The sequence below is a fragment of the Oncorhynchus keta genome, chromosome 10 (assembly GCF_023373465.1).
Source record: "Oncorhynchus keta strain PuntledgeMale-10-30-2019 chromosome 10, Oket_V2, whole genome shotgun sequence".
Classification (NCBI taxonomy): Eukaryota; Metazoa; Chordata; class Actinopteri; order Salmoniformes; family Salmonidae; genus Oncorhynchus; species Oncorhynchus keta.
Window position 1 is genome coordinate 59,363,430 of NC_068430.1, and position 15,137 is coordinate 59,378,566.

General features: G+C 40.5%; 1 protein-coding gene across 2 annotated transcripts in view; it reads left to right on the top strand.

Annotated features, from left to right (window-relative positions):
• The first annotated feature begins 1,123 nt into the window (after nucleotides 1–1,123).
• Nucleotides 1,124–15,137, top strand: part of LOC118389075 (echinoderm microtubule-associated protein-like 6) — a 60,120-nt gene continuing 46,106 nt past the window's right edge. For both annotated transcript variants that reach the window (XM_052527406.1, XM_035778800.2), the window contains exons 1-6: nucleotides 1,124–2,300; nucleotides 8,471–8,630; nucleotides 9,229–9,327; nucleotides 9,497–9,565; nucleotides 9,932–10,117; nucleotides 14,313–14,448. In XM_052527406.1, the coding sequence (XP_052383366.1) occupies nucleotides 2,104–2,300; nucleotides 8,471–8,630; nucleotides 9,229–9,327; nucleotides 9,497–9,565; nucleotides 9,932–10,117; nucleotides 14,313–14,448 (847 nt within the window). In that variant the 5' untranslated portion in view covers nucleotides 1,124–2,103. The remainder of the gene's footprint in view (nucleotides 2,301–8,470; nucleotides 8,631–9,228; nucleotides 9,328–9,496; nucleotides 9,566–9,931; nucleotides 10,118–14,312; nucleotides 14,449–15,137) is intronic.

Consider the following 15,137-nt stretch of genomic DNA (forward strand, 5'->3'; position numbering starts at 1 on the left):
TTATTCTATATGATTTTGACTGCCTGTCTTGCCATTTCTGAATGTGTTATTCAATGCTTACTATGGGCTATAGTAGTAAAAGCCAAATTCAATATTTTATCAAGTAAATATATATTTTTATATCTAAAATTTAAAATCAAATAGCTAAATGATCCATGGTATGACCATCTTCAAATACTTTTTTATGACTTTGTGGCTATGGTAACTAGTGACTGGTGTAGCCTAGCAGCCTACATCTGACAGATCACCCTATCAAGACAGTACATTGTAGGCTAAAACTGGTTCTCCAATTGAAATATCCAAACACACTCGAAGGCAATGTCATCAAATATTTGTTTTAACTAACCCATTGTTCTATCTGTGATGTCATGGTGACGTTGGCTAGCTAAGCTCATGCGTAGAAACACTTCATCCGGTCTAAGGTCGTCTCATGCCGAACTGGACTTGTGCAGGCCGTAAAATCAAAGGCACTCCTTCAATATAAAGTTGTTTTTGATGAAAAGTAAAACGTGTCAATTTGTCACTTTTTATTATATTTTATTTATTTAACTAGGCAAGTCAGTTAAGAACAAATTGTTATTTACAATGACGGCCTACCCCGGCCAAACCCGGGTGACGCTGTGCCATTTGTGCGTCGCCCTATAGGACTCCCGATCACGGCTGGATGTGATACAGCCTGGATTCACAAGGTTGGAGTAATAAACATGTTCAAGTACTTAAAATATTTTCTCGAATCTAGGTTGAGCCTTTAGATTTCAAGAAAATTAACAACTAATCATTGACTTCTCAAAGCCCAAACCGCGCTCTGGTCTGTTAGGCAAGCTCTCCCGGAAGTATTGCAATGTTGCGCCTCTGTGTTTAGAAACTCTGTGACCCTATCATCTACCAAGGACAGCGCTCGAGCACACCCGAAACATTACTCTATCTATCAGGTACCAAGGACAGAGCTCGAGCTTTGTTGGTGGCTGGTCGTAGTCGTTGTTTGGAGAGGCCAGTTCCATAATAGTAATGGTTTTGACGACACTAGAGAACTTCAAGCTCCAAAATCCATTGCTAAAATGGGAGATTGCCTACGAAGCGTCGTGGTAACCAAGCACCACCGCAGGCGTAAAGACAACGAGAGCCCCTATTCTCAAAAAAAATTGCGTCGGGAACGCTCGTGAAGAGGATCCTGCATACGTCAGAGTCGTTTAGTCCAAGGATATCATCCTCGGAAAAAACGAGTCCGTGTGTTGTACCCTTCCTCATCTTCATTTGTGCGTTCTTTCTATATGGACCGGTTTCTAATTCCCATCAATTCCCGCTCACCTAGTGTTGAACATCATTTGGGATGCGAATAAATGACGGAAACTCGCCGAGCGTATTGGAGCTGATACAATTATTCTGCTTTGCATGGCAATCGACGGTGTGTATATCAGCGTTGTAATCCGTTGATTTCAACTGGAATAACTACAAGGCAAAGACTTCACGGTCGATGTCAATCGAAATCGTCAAGAGGTTTGCCACGGCTTTATGATTGAAACCAGAACGAAATATCGTTCTGTCAGATATGTATATTTTCGCCTGATATCGCACCCAACCGTTTAGAACAGTATAGCACTTTGACATGCATTTCCACTCTTGCGTTTTGTGTGCCAAAATTGAGGACTATTGAGCTGCAATAGCTGAATGAGATGACATAGGATTAGAGTAGTCGGGGTTAGTCAGGGTTATATTTTATGCCTTGAATTGCTAAAAAGCTATACAGTATAATGGCTCTTTCATATCAATGTATGTCATATAGTTCACCGATTTCACCGCGGTTTTATGTAGAATATAAAATGCTAAATAGAAGGCAATTGGAAGAGGCAGCATAATTCACGAGGCCATCTGAATGTAACAAGTATAATCCATGATACTGGAATGTAGAGAAAAGGGGATTGGGAACAGACAAGGGAGAAGGGATATCTCATTAGTGTGACACACTAGTGGCCATACCCTCTTGACCAGCCTCTAAGATTTTACTCTGTGTTCATGTTGCTGCATTTTTGGAATAGAGTTAATCTGAGATTGAGGTTGAATTGCAGTTGAGCCAAATACAATTGTTTAATAGTCTGACAAAGCATGGCAGACAAGACTGCTCCACGTTGCCAACTGAGGTTGGAATGGATTCATGGATACAGGGGGCATCAGTGTCGCAACAATTTGTATTACACTGCCGGGAAGGAGATTGTATATTTTGTCGCTGGGGTTGGCGTGGTTTACAACACCAGAGAACACACTCAGAAGTTCTTTTTGGGACACAATGATGACATTATCAGGTAAGTTACCTCAAAGTTACTCTCCCTATACAGCAGTACTTCCCAACACTCTCCTCTGGGACCACCAGACGTTTCGCATATTGGTATTTGTTGTCGCCCTAAACTGGCACACCTGGTTCAATTTGTCAAGGCCTTGATTAGATGATTAGTTTACTAATTTAATCAGATGTGCCAGTTCAGGGCTACAATAAATATGTGAAACATCTGATAGTCCAGTGCCCAAGGAGAGGGTTTGGAAACCATGCTATTACTGAACCACTCACAGGGAATATTACTTCTCGGTCAAGTTACGCCAGGGTCATGATAGGGTCACACTGACTGCGATTTGCGTTCCACAAGAAGTCCAGGCGTTACAAACGGCATCCGGCAAGTAACTTTGCATCGCGTTGCGTTCTCCATGCTACATCACAAGCGTCTGATTCTTTTACCTTCTGCATTGCGTTTGTCATCTGTTGACCCTCCAGAAGTTCATTTTGAAGCTACTTTGTGTCATTTTAACAACAGCACTAGTAGTGTATTTGGTCGAGCATATGAATGTACGAATGTACCACTGTTGTGGGGTGGCAGGGTAGCCTAGTGATTAGTGCGTTGGACTAGTAACCGAAAGGTTGCATGTTCAAATCCCTGAGCTGACCAGGTACATATCTGTCGTTCTGCCCCTGAACAGGCCGTTAAACCCACTGTTCCTAGGCCGTCATTGAAAATAAGAATTAGTTCTTAACTGACTTGCCTAGTTAAATAAAGGTAAAATAAATAAATAAAAATTGTCTCACTTGGTAAACCAACATCTTTAGGAAAACAGGAAATTCCCACTTGGACCAAGGGCGACACTGGTTTTAATTTGCAGACAGAACTACCTTATCGTGAGAGGGAGATTCCAAATAACCTCTACTATATTTACTCCCCTTTGACCTTCTCCACGAGAGACCGTTCCAAGTTAGGCACATATGTAGCTGGTCGGATTCATTCTGAGGCCATCTCACTCAAGAAATCAGCATCTTAACCATTAGACCAACAGGATATTCCCATCTGCTCGTGGGCAGGGCTGTAGGCCTACCTCATCAAAAAACAGAATTACAAATCACCTCTGCTACAGTAGCCTCACAATCATGTTAGCTCTCATTCAATTACTGTAAGTTATAATGCCAGACAGGCCATATCATCAGATCTAGCCCTAACCATAAACCCGTCTAGCACTAACTGTAACTTCAGCAAGCTGTTGTGTATCAACAAAGTTGCAGTTGATTGCTGTTCGTTTTAGTGTAAATCATTGAAAAATAAAGCAAAACAAGCATTTCTTATTCATGTAGACCTCCCTTGTTTCAATTTGTTTTCTGCTGTTTGGTGCCTAATGAATACGAACCAGATGTTAGTTATCATTTCGTTTGAATGAGAAAGTGCCAAGCACCCCAAAACCAAGCAAAGTGTCTGCAAAGGCCTAGTGACCTCTTTATCAGCCTCTTCATCAAACATGTAAGGCCCTAATCCACAGACCTTTAGACTACTGAAAGGCAACATTTGAACCTCTGGATTTGCACTTGCATAGATGGGTGTTAAGATTTATTTTGAACAGAGGAGTTTATCGACAGACTATTAGAACTTAAAAGTATGTCCATAAACCAGTGGTTCCCCAATCATTATAAAGACGGTACATGCACCAATTTCTCCACTGACTTCAGAGGGACATTACTTTAACGGTTTATGGGAAGATCTCAATTGCATACTCCTCGCATCCTCACTCATCTCTCCTCCTCTCCTTCTCAAAACCCATTGGATGAGAAAGCCAGAGGTCCCTCCCCTCTGACCTTTTCGTCCAATGGGTTTTGAGACGGAGGCAAGGAGAGGGGGATTCTCCCAGCCTAACATAGTTGACACAGCAAACTCAAGACCATTGCCATTGAACTTCCTATGCTCGTTTGTGCGCCTTACCCAATATGTTCGTGTTTATTCTTACTACTTGCTAGCATTGGTGTCTGGGAATGCTGAAATAGAAAATGGTATTTTCAAGTTAATCAATTGACATCACCATGTGAGGGAAATTGAGCCTCATGATTGGGCCAGTGAGGTATTAGTCATCCAATCAGAAAACAACTTGTCCTGAGGATTGCCTGTTTTCGCTTCATTAATTCATAGCTGTTGAATGGTTGCATTTCCAGACCTTGTGTCATGTACACGTTACTAACATACAGTGGCTTGTCTGTGTAGTATTTGCAGACTTCCTAGTTAATTTGATTTACTTCAGCATTCATCTATTCATGCTCAATGGAATGTGTGATTAAATGCGCTAACAAGGCCCATTGCTAGTTACTGCATGCAGTCATTTTTTAAAACTGTACTTTAAAACTTTACTTTAATTCATATTGATATAGCCTATACCTGTAGAATTATAATGAAGACCATTATAATAGCTATTTGTTCTATAACACTTCGCATAAAGAGGTAGCCTTATATGCTTGTAAACTTTGGACAGCTGCCTCAAATTATGTTACATGTAGCCTACACGAAAATTGATAAGCATTTCAATTGACGTGGATAAGAAACGGATAAGCATAAGCCTTGACATATGCACCAGAATTAGCAGAATTTCCCCATACCAATGGACTATATGCTAATGTAGGGAGGGAATCACCGGAGGGGGAATCACCAACCATGAGCAGGAAGGGCTGCAGGATTTTCTGTGATCTTATGTGATGAACTGCAAACCAATTATATATATTTTTTTAAAGGCCTGGTGAAAATATAACTATGAAATTAGGAAAACATACTGTATTCACTTTTCCCACGGTTCTTCTGTAGCTCAGTTGGTAGAGCATGGCGCTTGTAACGCCAGGGTAGTGGGTTCGATTCCCGGGACCACCCATACGTAGAATGTATGCACACATGACTGTAAGTCGCTTTGGATAAAAGCGTCTGCTAAATGGCATATATTATTATTATTATTATTATTATTATATTATTCCCTCAGAGGTGAGTTATATTGGCTTGTGGAGTTCAAGCTACATTCTGGGATTTTTTTTTCCCATCAGCAAAACGCCACCAGTCTGCTGATAGATGGACTTTCATAAGGAGCATTGTAAAGACCATCTAAACTGGGAAACCAGTAGTAGGCATGGAACAATACTGAAGTATGGTTGACTTGACCACTTGACATGTTAAAGAAGTTGCAATGCAAGTTTTGACTGGGACAGCATCTAGGGATTCATGGGAAATTCACGAGATGATGGGCAAAAGCATTGAAAATCACGTTTATCTTCATGTATTGCCCTTTACAGGGAACACAGTCACTCACTGTCCGTGAGGATGACATGCAACCTTGGGGCTTGCTTTGAGGAGAATAATTGGAGGGAGCATGTGCCAGTCCGCACAAGGGCCGATGAGAGTCACTGCAATCCGCTAGTTCAGCTCTATCTAGTGCGTGACAATGCCTGATGCAAGCAGACAGAGGAGAAAAAAAACTGCTGACACTGGGGATGTGGAGATTGCTGATGATGTCAACATTGAGAATTAAAGCACTGATTTTCCTTTTGCTTTGTAGTCACTTACAACATCTTCTGCATTTCCAATTATGCCGGAGTAAATCCTAACCAATGGTTTGAGGATTACGTGCACGTGTGTCAGCCACCACATGGCCAGTTTACTCGTGCTCGTGGGCACAATGCTTGACTTTATGTGACTCATCGATTGCCTCTGGGATCAACCCACCCTCTCCCTATTCTACAGCTGGACACCGGGCTGTGGTTAAAAGGAGTTAGAAGGGCCAAACACTTTGCACAACTGCCAAAAATAAGTAAATGCAACAACACCAGTGCAGATTTAGATGCAAAGGTGTCTTATCCTAAGCTGAAAATGTTTTTTTATCCAAATCTTAACACTACTTATGTCAATGCACAGTAAAGCTTCAAATGACACCAAAACTTGCAACAAACTAAAAGTAATACTGAATAAATGAGGCCTTCAAGTCCAACATTGTACAAATACCTCAACTTTTAAAATTATATCTCAGTGACCCTTTTGTACACAATGGCAAATATAAATAATATCCTTCCCCAAAGGACCTTTCTATGGATTAAATTCAAAACATCTTGGTCATTGTTTTTACACAGAATGAGCCAATAATCACATTGTCAAGGTATTACATGGATATTATCTGGATTACAATTGGAAATAAAATGGTGGATACATTTTATGTGATGTCGACTTGGAAATTAAAACTGGAATCCTTAATGGTGAAACCGCCACGTCCATTAGCGATATTACAACAACAAAGAAGTTACTGAAAACCACAAACCCTGTTTTTTTCCCCCTCGGACGCCTTTGCACACGTGATAGAACACTTCACACCACCGCTTCGTCAACACAATAAAAAACTAGAACAACGGCAGTGGGGCGCACAGCAGTGCTGTTTTCCTTACTGCAGATTCCATCTTTAAAGGCATAGAAAATACATGTTAACCAATGTTTATTATTATCAGTATGTTTTCATATAAGTTGTACTGGAGCACCAAGTCTAGGACCAAAAGGTTCCTTAACAGCTTCTACCCCCACCTGGACTATTTACATAGACCACCCCCCCCCCTCCCCGCTGCTACTCGCTGTTTATTATCTACGCCACATATGTCAGAGTCAAGGCCCGCGGGCCACATCCGGCCCGCGAGAAGGTTTTTTACGGCCCCTGGGATGATCTTGATTTATTATTAGAACCGGCCCGCAGACCGCAGCAAGCCGGCAGCCCGCAGATCTTTTACACGCACCAATACTACATTTCCCACAATGCAACGGTGACGCACCGAGCAGTAGGCTGCTTCATTTCAATATTTATTGGCACAGCAGTTGTCAGCATCACAGTAAAATTAACTTTCAGATACCCATCAAAAATGGCAAAACGGAAGGTGGACACTGAGAACCGGGGTTTCAAACAAGGTGGGAGTCGGAGTATTTGTTCACGGAGGTAGCTGGAAAACCTGTGTGTCTTCTGTGTGGAGAAAGTGTGGCGGTACTGAAAGAGTATAATCTGAGACGACATTATGAAACGAAACACGCGGACAAAAACAAGAATATGGACATGGAACAAAGGCTACAAAAGGCAGAGGAATTAAAACGAGGCCTCAAATCTCGACAGGCTCTGTTCAAAAAAGCCAAATCACAAGGCCAGGCTGCTGTCAAGGCCAGTTTTATTTTGGCAGAAGAGATCGCTAAATCAGCCCATCAGAACATTGATGAACTTGTGGAAAAGATGGGACACCACCAAGTATCACCCTCAACCTCAAACAAGTGAACATTACTGTGCAATCACATATTTAGAGTTTTTACTCAGTTCAAGTTTAAAAGTTAAAGTTTAATATTTGTTTTCACTGCATGTTACTTCTCCTTAAACAAAGTGTTGTTTTTGATTAATAGATTTTTGCACTTTATTTTATTGTATTTCAATCCAATTATATTTTAAAAATATTTCAGTTGAGTGGATGATAGAAAATTGCTATTATTGTTTTTTTCTTTGAAGTAAATTTAGCCCACTTTTGCTAAAATAGAAAATATAGGCTACTGATGGTGCCTTGAATACCGGTTTCTTTCATTTAATGTTCATGTTATGGGGATTTTTATATAAAGGAAATTTGTCTTTTGTGTCTGTTGAAAATTAAAGATTACTGACAGAGCCATAAGAAAATATTGCTTTATTTATCTGATCATATTGGAATATATTTGTTAGGTTTTCAGTAGGTTCAATTAGGTTCACTAGACTATATGCGTCATTTAAAAATTTTTCAATGAACATTCGAACAGTCCGGCCCTCGGCTTGTAGCTAAATTTTTTATTTGGCCCTCCGTCCATTTGACTTTGACACCCCTGATCTACGCATAGTCACTTTACCCTTACCTAAATGTACAAATGACCTCGACTAACTTGAACCCTCGCACATTGATTCAGTATATAGCCTTGTTATTGTTATTTTATTGTGTTTCTTTTTATTTGATATTCTTTGACTTTAGTTTATTTAGGAAATATTTTCTTAACTCTATTTCTTAAACTGCATTGTTGGTTAAGGGCTTGTAAGTAAGCATTTCACGGTAAGTTTGTATTCGGCGCATGTGACAATTAACATCTGATTTGATTAAATTTTTTTAGTAAGTTACTGCTTATAATGGTTATTTGTCTCCGGTCAACCCACACAGTCTTGCTATGCATCCTGACAAAGTTCAAGTGGCCACGGGACAAGTTGGGAAGGATCCTTACATCTGTGTTTGGGACACATACGCTTTGCAGACTGTGTCCATCCTGCGAGATGTGCACACACATGGGGTGGCGTGTCTGGCGTTTGATATAGACGGACAGGTGAGGAACACCTTTGAGCTGGTCTCCTTGGATTTTTAGCTTAGATTGAGTACTTGGAGTTGTGCTTCTTGGTGTAGGGTGAAGTTTCCTATCGACGCTGATCTTGGGTCAGTTTATAGTTTTCCTCACTAATGAGTTTAGGATTCGGGGAGGGCAAGCTGATCCTAGATCTGTACCTAGGGGAAAATTCAAGGGTTTTGACAACCTTACCGTTACGTTTTTATTAATGCCATGTACAGTAGTTACTTTATAACCAAAATGGGATTACAGTAACTGCTGATCAGTAAAACATTACACCTATGTGTCACAGCTGTAGTACACCTGTAATAACATGTGTAATCCCTATACCTACATGTAACTATGTAATAAGACCTGTCTACGCACTCATGGGTGCAGGAACTATAATGACACTGTAAGATGGCAAAGTAGCTTGTGCAAATGTTTGAAGAATGTTGCATAATGGTTTTACAGTGCTGTGTAAAATGCGTCCTTTGGACCGCCATTTTTCAGAATGGGTGTGACCCTAAACATAGAAAGTGGATCAACTTAAGCAGGTTTGATTTGCCACTAATTGGTTTTCTATTGTCCCCTTGTGTAGCGATTAGCCTCTGTTGGGCTGGATGCCAAAAACACAGTGTGTGTCTGGGACTGGAGAAAAGGCAGAGTCCTGGCTACAGCAACTGGACACTCAGACAGGGTATGGTATATATTTTTATTTCAATTATCTACACTGTCGATACTAAGGAGTTAATGTCACTTTAATGTATGTCAGTGCTATGAAGCAGACAGAAAATGTAGCTCTGCCGTGTCACTGGTGTGTTCCTTAATGTCACAGGTCATAATAACCGCGTTTGCTGCTGTTTCAGATCTTTGATATTGCCTGGGATCCATTCCAACTTCACAGGCTAGTAAGCTGTGGGGTGAAGCATATAAAGGTGAGGCCCGAGTCTAGCCACATAATCGGTGTAACTATGGTAATGCTTCATTTAACAGCCCATTTTAAGTTTATACTTACCTGGTGTTTACAAGATTTTAACTATGAAACTATGGGGTAACAATAGATACTTTCTGGTACATACCTCAAAGAATTCAACACAATTGATAACTATCTGGTACCAAATGGAAGATGGTGAAGTTTGTGTCAAGTGTAATTACAATGCAATTAAGTAATTACCTAATAATAAACTACCTGGTTAACAGCGAGCTAAAATACCGGGTAAAATAAAGCATTACCAGTGCTGATGTTTAACATAAACATTATTGTCAGAGCCATCTAAAAAGTGAGCTTTCTCTTTGCTCAGTTCTGGACCTTGTGTGGGAATGCCTTGACACCCAAGCGGGGGATCTTTGGGAAGACCGGGGACCTGCAGACCATTCTGTGCCTGGCCACGGCAAAGGAAGAAGTGACATACTCTGGAGCGCTGAATGGGGACATCTATGTCTGGAAGGGGCTGAACCTGGCTCGCACAGTCCAAGCAGCCCATGGAGTGAGTGGAATGCAGCCTCACTAACAAAATGAGGATTTATGGTCAAGTGAATTATCACACTGTATAGTATTGTTTTTCCATCCACATGCACATGCCTTGCGACCAGTAAACTCAAGCAAATGATGTTTTGTTTAGCTTTAATGCCAATGCATATACATTTGTGAGGCGCACAGACAACCCATGGTAGTCATCCAGTTGGTCACATCGGTGCTTGTGACTAGGGGCCTATTCAGACAGAAAGGAGTTGAAGCAGAGGTATTGCAGCTCAAATTCACTGTAAATATTCCAGGAGCCACTTGCCATTGAGCATGTGAATTTAAAACCCTCCGTCCTTAGCTTTTGCTAAATATGTCTATTTAACAAACTGACGTTGCTAGAATTTCAATATCACAAGTTTTTGTTATAAGCAGTTTTAGGAGAACATGTCATTTCTTCCCCCCTGCCCTAAATCAAATCAAATCAAATGTATTTATATAGCCCTTCGTACATCAGCTGATATCTCAAAGTGCTGTACAGAAACCCAGCCTAAAACCCCAAACAGCAAGCCATGCAGGTGTAGAAGCCCTACCTTCACCCGACAGTTAGCTGCCTATCTGAGAATGGCCCATCCAAACCACACCTGACCTATATTGAAACTCATTTCACAAATCTAATAGATGTAGCCTAAAGGCATGATTAAAATGGCAATAGTCTGATGGGTGACAATATTATTAATTGTCTTGTGACTGAAGAGACTGATGAGCAGTGCAGCATGTGTAATTAATAAATAAGGGAACGGAGCTTACCAAAAAGCGACTTTTTCAAATGATCCTACAGACGTTCATGCAGGTCAGACGTTTTGATTCTGAAAGAGCAGATTCTATGGTTTCTAAAACACCTCCTGCCAAAATTGAGCAGATGGGCTCTATTTGAAAACATATGGGTTGTTTTGGTAGAATAGCCACAATTCCATGGGTTCCACACAACTATGCACAGAGTATTCACATACTAAAATATGTTAGTACATTTCAGCTGTTTCAAAAACATTGCTCTGCTATTAAGATTTTTACTGTAGAAGCATTTAGCTTGAAGAGATCATTCTGACTGCTTGGAGGAGGGTGATTCGCGGGCAAGTGATCCCCGCAACCTCCGGAGGTGGTGAACGAGGCGTGAGAATACAGGAAATTGTCCAGCCACAGGAAATTTTTCGATACCTCTCTAATCTATCGTAGTGTAAAAACAGTCTAGGGTCATACAAATTATGTCTATCAGCTTAGTGGGGTTGGTGTGGAGAAGAGGAGGTCGAAGGGAAGTGTAGTTGAGTTAGTTTGGCAAACTACACTTGTGTGGTGAGGAATCATTTCAATACCCAGAGATGGCCAGTATTTCTGATACAAGTATTTCAAACATGTTTTTCAAATATTTGAGTGTTCATGTACAGTACCAGTCAAAAGTTTGGACACATCTACTCATTCAAGGGTTTTTCTTTATTTGTACTATATTCTCCATTGTAGATCAAAACATCAAAACTATTAAATAACACATATGGAATCATGTAGTAACCAAAAAAGTGTTCAACAAATCAAAAAGATTCTTCAAAGTACCCACCATTTTCCTTGATGACATCTTTGCACACTCTTGGCATTCTCTCAACCAGCTTCATGCTTTTCCAATTGTCTTGAAGGAGTTCCCACTTGCGGAGCACTTGTTGGCTGTTTTTCCTTCACTCTGCGGTCCAACTCATCCCAAACCATCTCAATTGGGTTGAGGTCGGGTGATTGTGGAGGCCAGGTCATCTGATGCAGCACTCTATCACTCTCCTTCTTGGTCAAATAGCCCTTACACAGCCTGGAGGTCCTGTTCAAAAACAAATGATAGTCCCAATAAACGCAAACCAGATGGGATGGCTTATCGCTGCAGAATGCTGTGGTAGCCATGCTGGTTAAGTGTGCCTAGAATTCTAAATACATCAAAGACAGTGTCACCAGCAAAGCAACATCACACGATAACACTTCCTCCTCCATGCTTCACGGTGGGAATCACACATGCTGAGATCATCTGTTCACCTACTCTGCATCTCACAAGGACATGGCGGTTGGAACCAAAAATCTCAAATTTGTATTCATCAGACCAAAGAACAGATTTCCACTGGTTTAATGTCCATTGCACGTGTTTCTTGGCCCAAGCAAGTCTCTTATTATTATTTGTATCCTTTAGTGGTGGTTTCTTTGCAGCAAATTGACCATGAAGACCTGATTCACACAGTCTCCTCTGAACAGTTGGTGTTGAGATGTGTCTGTTACTTGAGCTCTGTGAAGCATTTATTTGGGCTGCAATTTCTGAGGTTGGTAACTAATGAACTTATCCTCTGCAGAAAAGGTAACTCTGGGTCTTCCTTTCCTGTGACAGTCCTCATGAGAGCCAGTTTCATCATAGTGCTTGATGATTTTGGCGAATGCACATTTTCCGTATTGACTGATCTTCATGTCTCAAAGTAATGATGGACTGTCATTTCTCTTTGCTTATTTGAGCTGTTCTTGCCATAATATGGACTTGGTCTTTTACCAAATATTTTCTGTATACCAACCCTACCTTGTCACAACACAACTGATTGGCTCAAATACATTAAAAAGGAAAGATATTCCACAAATGAACTTTTAACAAGGCACACCTGTTAGTTGAAATGCATTCCTGGTGACTACCTCCAGGTTCCATTCTCCAGGTGGAACCTGGAGAATGCCAAGAGTGTGCAAAGCTGTCATCAAGGTAAAGGGTGGCTACTTTGAAGAATCTCAAATATATCATATATTCTGATTTGTTTAACACTTTCTTGGTTACTACATTATTCCATGTGTGTATTTCAGAAAATAGTACAAATAAAGAAAACCCTTGAATGAGTAGCTGTGTCCAAACTTTTGACTGGTACTGTAAATATTTTGTTTTTGAAAGGCCTGAAAGAAATCACTATGTAATGTTTAACAAAATCAGTCAGAGAATGATTTTGTATTTTCAACATACTCAATATATTTTTTTTCTATAATTTTGTGGCCCCATATCGCCCCAAATGTTCTCGATTGGTATCCGAGGCCCTTATGGAACCATCATGTGAGAGGTGTTGGTTGGTGAGTATCTTGAAAGCAAGTTGAAGCACAAGGATGCACTTCCAGCATGAGGATAATGCAGTGAATTTGGTCCAAAAGGGGGAAGTGAACCTGACTTTCAAAGTGAACACTATGTTATTGCCACAATATCATTACACAATTTTGGAGTAATAGCGGGGCACAAAGATAGTGTGTTAACCAAGTTGTGAACATTGCATGTTAACCAGGTTGTTTCATAACTAATTTAAGGAGGCTACTTGCAAATGTATTTTCTGTATTTTAAAATACATATTACATGAATTTGAATGAAATAAATGTTTTGACACTAGTATTTTATACATGAGTCTTTATGGCATTTTGTACACTGAACAAAAATATAAACGCAACAAGTGAAGTGTTGGTCCCATGTTTCATGAGCTGAAATAAAAGATCCCAGAAATGTTTCATATGCACAAAAAGCTTATTTATCAAAAATGTTGTGCACAAATTTGGTTACATCCCTGTTAGTGAGCAGTGCGCCTTTACCAAAATAATCCATCCACTTGATAGGTGTGGCATATTAATAAGCTGATTAAACAGCATGATCATTACACATTTGCACCTTGTGCTGGTGACAGTAAAAGGCCACTCTAAAATGTGCAGTGTTGTCACACAACACAATGCCACAATTGGCATGCTGACTGCAGGAATGTTCACCAGAGCTTTTGCCAGAGAATTGAATGTTAATTTCTCTACCATAAGCCGCTTCCAACCTCATTTTAGAGAATTTGCCATTTGCTAATGTCAACGTTGTGAACAGTGCCCCATGGTGGGGTTATGGTATGGACAGGCATAAGCTACATACAACGAACACAATTGCATTTTATTGATGGAAATTTCAATGCACACAGAGAGCATAATGAATTTAATTTCAATTGACTGATTTCCCTATATGAACTGCAACTCAGTAAATTCTTTGAAATTGCTGCATGTCACGTTTATATTGTTGTTCAGTGTATTTTGTAACAAGATACATTTTGATGTATCTTTGCCCATCAGTCGATTTCATTTGCACTTTGTTAGATTTCTGACTTGGTGACATTTTAGATCTTGTTTTTCCTGTAACTTCTCCACAGGCAGGGATTTTCAGCATGCACGCCTGTGAGGAAGGGTTCGCTACAGGCGGGAGGGACGGCTGCGTGAGACTGTGGGACGTGGACTTCAAACCCATCACTAAGATCGACCTCCGAGAGACTGAGCAAGGATACAAAAGTAGGTTGTCGGGCCCAAGAGCCTCCCCCCTTAACATACACAACCTACCCCACATTTTCAAAGTAAACGAGTGTGTATAATAAATTCAAGATACAAAAACAAACATGTCTGGACTGCATAAGTAATCACCCTGATATGCCACACCTAAATGTAAAGTACTTGTCTTTCTAAAGAAAATGTGTACTTTTTACTCCCATACATTTTCTCGGACACCAAAAGGGTACTCGTTACATGTTCAGGCAGGACAGAATTATGGTCCAGTTCACACACCTATCAATATAACGTCTTGTCATCTCAACTGCCTCTGATCTGGCGGACTAACTAAACACAAAGACCATTTTCAGGTCTTTCCATAGATTTTAAAGCAGATTTAGGTCAAAACTGTAACTCGGCCACTCTGGAACATTCATTGTCTTCTTGGTAAGCAACTCCAGTGTAGATTTGGCCTTGGGTTTTAGGTTATTGTCCTGCTGAAAGGTGCATCTCCCAGTGTCTGGTGGAAAGCAGCAACCCAGTTTTGCTCTAGGATTTTGCCTGTGCTTAGCTCTTTTCCGTTCGTTTTTTAAAATCCTGAAAACATCCCTCCTTAACGATTACAAGCATACCCATGACATGATGCAGCTACCACTATGCTTGAAAATATGGAGAGTGTGGCACTCAGTAATATTTTGTATTGGATTTGCCCCAAA